Source organism: Nestor notabilis, unplaced genomic scaffold (assembly GCF_000696875.1).
Source record: "Nestor notabilis isolate BGI_N333 unplaced genomic scaffold, ASM69687v1 scaffold5263, whole genome shotgun sequence".
Classification (NCBI taxonomy): domain Eukaryota; kingdom Metazoa; phylum Chordata; class Aves; order Psittaciformes; family Psittacidae; genus Nestor; species Nestor notabilis.
In genome coordinates this window covers 1-6,763 of record NW_009920452.1, presented here as the reverse complement: position 1 = coordinate 6,763, position 6,763 = coordinate 1, and the positions used below count along the sequence as shown (strand labels likewise).

The following is a 6,763-nucleotide window of genomic DNA, read 5'->3' as shown; positions in this document are numbered from 1 at the left end:
AGAAGCAGATTACTTCAATTAAGTCTGAACTTTCCAGCCAAAGCCATTCTTTACAAGTGCAATCTCCGAGTTTCCCATTCCTATTTATTTTCCATCTTTCAATGTCTACTCCCCACCCACCCACCTCAATTTTCAGGAAATGATACTATCTTTACATAAAATATAGCCTAAGGAATGGCAAGGATGTTACTGTTTTGTAAGACTGTGTTTGGGATTAACCTTATAAAGAGAAATCCAGAGATAAAAGCTGCTTATCTGGGCAGGATGCTCTGGCATTCCCAGCTAGAAGACACCAAAGCAGTATAAATCAAAGCATAATCCCCATGAAAAAAAAAAAAGAAGAGGGGTTTTTTTCTCTTTGTTTTTTCCCCTGCTGATATTTCAGACAGTGCTTCCAAAAAAACCTTCCATCACCAGGTTACAAGTGAAGGAAAGTCTAATTCTTACCTTGTTTTCATGTTGTATGTTGATAAAACTTGCCTTTCTGGATCTGGGCCTTTGTTTCTAAAGAGTTGTATCTCTGCAACAATTGCACAAAAATACCCTCAAAACAACCAAACCAAACCCAGGGAGAGGACAGGATTCCAGCAGCCTCAGGTTTCACACACCAGAACAGTTCTAAAATCATCCCTTGAGGAACAGTACAAATCTTCAAGATTTACTTAAAACACCAGGGCAGACACAGACACAAAGTTTTCCATTGGTTTGCTCTTTAATGAACTCCCACACTGGGGACCAGTGTACACCTGATATTCCTGTCGAAGTCAACCACCCCAGCTCCTTTTATCAGGCAGTCCTAAACTGTGGTTCCCGAGGAGCACTTGCTACCCAAGGGATTCAAGTGGAATTCCTGCATTAGGGTTATGAACACAGAGGCCCGCTGGGTGATCAGAAGTCAAGAGTCTGGAAGTGAGCAAGCACTGAGCAAACTACCACACACACATACAAGTTATGCTGGGGTCCAGCTGCATATCTAGACCTGGCTTATCTCCCAGTGGCAAGTCAACATACCTGGAGGGTCACTGTCACTGCCTGCCCTGGCATCATTCCTACAGCTCTTTCTCTTCCCATTAGGCTAAGACATGGGGATGTGTGTCTTGCTGTACTTCAGAGGGAGGAAGATGTGATACACAGCTCACACAATCAGAAAGGAAGATCAGAATTCCAGAGTTTTTAAGTCTAGGAAATGCAACTCCAGATGTGGGGGGTAAACTATCTATTGCGAGCTGCCTTTGAACAGCTGATCCAAACAGACAAAATCAGAGGCCTTCTCTGCTTCCATTTTACAGTAAAAATCATTCAGCTACCATTACTGCACTAGAGTATTTTACTGTTACACTTTCTAGTGAGAGAGAGCAATAAATTGTCCAGAGAAAGATCATATCTCAAACTCTGAAGGAAAATAATCTATCAGCAAATGAACCGTCAAAAAATCATTTATGTAAAAACATGTTCTATTTACAAAGGTCAATTTGCTCTTTAGGACAAGCACTACTGGAAAAAATAAACATACAGAAATGCCTCATCTTTCAAACAGACATTTACTAATACTCTGCTTTGCTTAAACTACTAGAAACATGAAGATACTTGAAATTAAAGAGTACATTCGGCATGCAGTTAGGATAGAAATTACATTACTAGATTTCAGTGCGTCATTTATCATTATCGACACACTCTTAGGCTCTTCTAAGCCACCACAGCCTGGCTATTACCTTAGGATCTCAAAAGGAGGACATGGATCTTCATTAACAAGTTACCAGTTACTCTTCATTTTGCCATTAAAAAAAGGACATCCCGATTGTCTTCTCAGGAGAGTCCGGTCTCGTCAAACTTGGTGTCCTTTTCCCTGAGTTTCCCTTTAGTGTTTTGCGAGGCATGAGGATCGTTGGCTTGGTGTAGTTACAAGTCCTGACTCAGTACTCTTCCCATTACAAGGCAGAGTTCAGGAATTCAAGGAGTTGTGCACGGTTCCGGTCCCTCTGTAGAGCACAAAGGCAGAGGCAGTGGTTTAACAGACCTGTACCCAGTGGAGCAAGGCAGCCTAATCCTGCTTTCTGTGGGGCTTTCACCTCTCAGCATACCGCCCAGCAGGCGCTACCACATTCACAGAGCTGGGTATGAGCAGCTACCACTACGGTGTGCGTGCCTGGAGAAGCGCAAAGCAGCAGGTACTCAGGAGAGATGCTACAGGAGACAAGCTGTCATTGTCACTATTTCATGATACGTTTCCTAACTGGCTCCCTCTGGAGGCCCCACTGGGTTGTCATCATGTAGCTCATAGCTTGCTCAGGAGGGAGCCTGCAAGCAGAACCGATGCAGTTCCCTGGTGTCTGCGGCAATGTTCTCTGTACACACAGCAAGTCTTGTGCTTTGGGAAGTACTGTTGTTTCCTACGCATAAACAGCAGCTTGCAGCATAACAGAAATGGAACCACGAATTTAGGATCTTTCTTTATGTAAGAGATGGCCCAAACAGTCAGAACACTTGTTTCCAGTGGTTTTAGTCACAATTTACAAAACAATCATTGAAGCTCAAAATACTGCTAAGAATGGATGTGTTCAATTCAGCATGTTTATGACCATGGACACCAAACAACAAAGGACCAAATATTTGATATCAAGTACTGTAAGAAGCAGGTTACTGGGATAAAGCTGGCAAGCATTCAGCATCATTTAACACAAACTTCAGTGCCACAAAAGGAAGATAATGTCTTTTTGATCAAATTTAACTTGGAATACTCAGGTCTGCTTTGGCAGCTATAGAAAATGCTCCATCCCTGGCAGTGTTCAAGGCCAGGTTGGATGGGGCTTGGAGCAACCTGCTCTAGCGTGAGGTGTCCCTGCCCATGGCAGGGGGTTGGAACTGGATGATCTCAAGATCCTTTCCAACCCAAACCAGTCTGGGATTCTACAAATCAGAACCTGCCAAACTGGATACCTCAGCAAAATAACACTTCTAACACATACTGAGTAGTACCAGAACCCCACTGCAGATCACTCTAAGGTGTGGAAACTGATCAAACAAGCAAACACATTATGGAAGTGCTGAGACCAAACACCTCAATAGCACAAAATAATATTCATGGTATCTATTTTCCAGGGTACTTCAGCAAAATCATCTGACTGCTCCGAGACAAGGCATGAGCGTGTGGTCCTAACACTACTGTTGTCTAATTCCTCTCTGAATAATGGCTAGTCTCCCATGCATTAGAAAAACACAGTAAAGCAGCAATTACCACCACAAAAGACTGGATGAAGATGAGGACAATTAAAACCAGCGTAAATTAAATGCACAGAAAAAGCCACAAGTCAGCTAAACATTACAGACTGCAGTTCTAAGAACCTGCACAAGCATCCTTCGGTTATCTACTCATGCTTGAGTATTCCAAGCCCCCTCATAACACAAAACCTGCCAAAAGAATGAATATGAATTTCTCAGATGGCATCATAGCCACATTAAAAGTTACACACAATTTACAACTCCTACCTAAGAGCTACGCTTCAACAAAAGACTACTATTAGAAAAATATTAAAAGATACAGTATTTTCCCTCAGGGATTTATAGACTATTCTAGCTCTTACCTCTAGATCCTTCTTAGTCTTCTTTATTCTCATCTTAATTTTCTTTCCAGTTATCATGCTGTAGTTTTCATTCTTCTTTTTGTTTTTAAAGAACTATAATGAGATTACACATTAAAAAGACCTAATTATTTTGTAATATTGCAAATCTTAAATTAAATTACAGACAATATTCTTTTATACTTCCTCACTGTCTGAAACAAAAGAGAGAGGTTTCTATCTGTCAATGACAAAACTGGTGGTGTTATAAAGATTTTTATGACAGGACAGATTAAGAGTTTAGATGAGAAATACAATGGGACTTCAGACTCATATGAGCATACCTTGGAAAGCTGGACAGGTCCTGTTTTCTCTTTCTTCTTCTTCTTTTCTTTCTTTTTCTTCATTTTGCTATCTTTTTTCCTTTTCTACAAGTATGAGACATACACTCTTAAGCTTACAGACTTACAAGGGCAATAAAAAAAGAATATCCACAAGTAGCTCTCAACACCCCAGCTAGTCAAGACAGCCACTACTGACCGCCCTTTCCACTGCTGAATAGCTACTAGCTGAAGTACACATTAAGTAATGCAGCAGTGTTAGCAACCATCAGGATCTTGAGAGGCTGATCCCATGTTCTCTCTCTTTCAATGTAACCCAAATACACAAACAGAAGAGAAGGCCCTAATAAAATGAAAAATTACAACAGCAAGAATCTACTGCTCTCTCATTGACTATAAATTGTTTCTTCTGAGAAATTCTGTAATGTTATCAAGATTCCCCATTCCTCTTTTCTTCAGAGACTACTCTAAACTCTAGCTGGACCTGCAACGATTGGCAAAAGGAACCTTTAAATTATTTCTCACACAGTCAAGTATATGCCAACCTATCAGTTCACCTCCTGCAACCCTAAAAGGATGACTCAGATTTACACAGCCACTGGTTATCAAAAAATGAACTATTTTCTGTTTGCTAATGACTTTGTCATTGTTTACCTTTTTGTTGTGTTTTTCTTTTTTCTTTTTCTTTGATTTAGACTTAGGAGAATCTAAAATTAAACAAAACAAACCCCTGTAAGTTTAGCATTCTGAAAAAGGCATTTGGTTTTGCAGATAAAGCATAGAGAAATGTAAAACCCGAGAAGCAAATGCTCCGATTCAGCTGTATATATGTGGCTTAAACCACGACAATATATTAACACTGGTTGAAACTAACCCTGGGAAAAGCAACACATCAACTTACTGCCACTTACTGGTCTAACATGGAAACTGAAAATACCTGGTTTACTCTGCAATTACTTACACCACTGGTCATAGAGACAATACTTCTCTCTCCTCCTCTGCAGCTGTGCTCAACAGATTGCAAGTACCTGCTTTATAGCCAGGGATTTTGACTCTCAAAGGAGGCAACAAAAAGTATTGTTGGGGCTGAAAAACCACTGAAAAGATTATCACTGTTCAAGGCAAACGAAGAACTTTTCGTACTTACTCAGCTCACCTTCCAACTTCAAGGGGTTTAGTACAATTTGTAAAGCAGAAACTCACTAGTTCTATAAGCCAGTAATAGTTTTTACACTGTGACTGGTATGTGAGGAAGTCTATTTTGAAGCACCAGCTTTGACTATAGGACTGTAAACCTACAGTGTCAAACAGCTTACTTGTCTCCCAGCAGACTGCCTCCATGCCAACAGCTCCGCAGTGTCTTTACAACAAATGCCAAACAAAAGATAACGTTATAGGAATACACCAGAGCACAGCCAGCCTCAAAAGTCAGGAAAGCCTAAGGTAAGGCTGCCCAAGCAATCTGCTTCTGGCCTTCTAATGATAAAGCATACCGGAAGAAACAATTAATATGGCAATTCTATCACCACGTTCAGTCTCTTGGTAACTGGACTAAGTGCCCGCAGGGGATGGATGGTATACCTGGCCAGAGGGCTTTTACAGATGTTTGCCAACATCAAGAAAGGGGTTCAAGAACACTGGGCCTCCTTCCAGGCTCTGAAAATCAGAGCACTATAGTGAACAGACACTTGCCCAGTTTTACCCCTTTGCCCACATCTCCTCTAGAGTCAGTTTTTACTTCCCACCATCCTAGCCATGGTTCTCATGACCACAAACACTAGAAGAACCCCTCTAGACTCCTGCACTGAACTGCTGACTTTTTAGGCTAAGCAAAGCCATCTTTTCCTCCTGTTTCACTCATTTTCAGTTGCCATCCCTCCCCATCTAGCCTCTTCAACAGCTCCATCTTCTTTCATACTGGGTCCACCCTACCTCCCTAATTCTAGCACTGATTTGCCTGCATGTCTCCTGTCTGAGGGGCAGTGGCAACTACCTGCACCCACCTACCTGTCTTAGCTCAGTTACCCCACGTCTTTTTTTGTCTAGATGGAATAAATAGAATTGTTTAAATATGCCCTTGTAGGACGTTTTTTTGCTAGATCATTCTCTCTGCCCTGTGAATGGGAGGTGTGTGTAAAGAGGTACCTTCACACAGCAGTAGGAAAGGATTATGAGAGAAACCCCCTGAACACGCAGTACTGGTATTCTACATTGTCATTTTGTGGTGCTTTAGCCACATTTAAAATAAGCTTTTAAATGTCTCCGGGAGTGGTAAATATCATGTGTACGTAGGAAGGTATCTTACCTCTGCTGCTTGAAGAAGATGACCTCGATGATGAGCGCGAGGAGGAGGAGGAAGTGGATGTAGTGCTAGAAGACGATGTGGATGAAATGGATGACGATCTGCTTCTACTGCGTTTTCGTTTCCTTTTCTCTTTTCCTTAGGATAACAAAAGGCAACAGTGACAAGCACGCTCGTACCTATGGTCTACAACAGTGACTCTTGACACAACTTAAAACCTTTGAAATAGGGGCTTGAAATGTGTTTTTCCCCCTCTTCCAGTGTGACATAGTCTATTACAAGTGACAGTGTTCAGTACGAGGCAGGGTCGGACACAGTGACTGATACAAGGGTTAGCACACGCAACACCGCAGCAAGGGAACAGACCAGCACTGCCTACCTCGGCCTTTCAGCCCTTCTTCTGGAGCTGCACAGCGCGTTCTACTTTTTTCATCCTTCCTGTCATCCATACCTACCGACACACAAAAGCACAGTAAATAACACCACTGGCACAAGATTTTTGGGGGGGGAAAAGCGCAGTGGGGAGACAGAGGAAACCCGTGCGCACCCGCAGGGCAGCACCA

The 6,763-nt window shown here is 42.0% G+C and overlaps 1 protein-coding gene across 1 annotated transcript; it reads right to left on the bottom strand.

The window, feature by feature from the left end:
• Positions 1-2,210: 2,210 nt before the first annotated feature.
• Positions 2,211-6,651, bottom strand: LOC104402720 (corepressor interacting with RBPJ 1-like; the record flags this gene model as incomplete). The annotated part of the gene is made up of 5 exons (XM_010010670.1): positions 2,211-2,390; positions 3,582-3,674; positions 4,553-4,605; positions 6,204-6,338; positions 6,580-6,651. Coding segments are annotated over 5 exons (533 nt in total), but the record flags the coding sequence as incomplete, so codon positions are not given.
• Between the last annotated feature and the right edge of the window lie 112 nt (positions 6,652-6,763).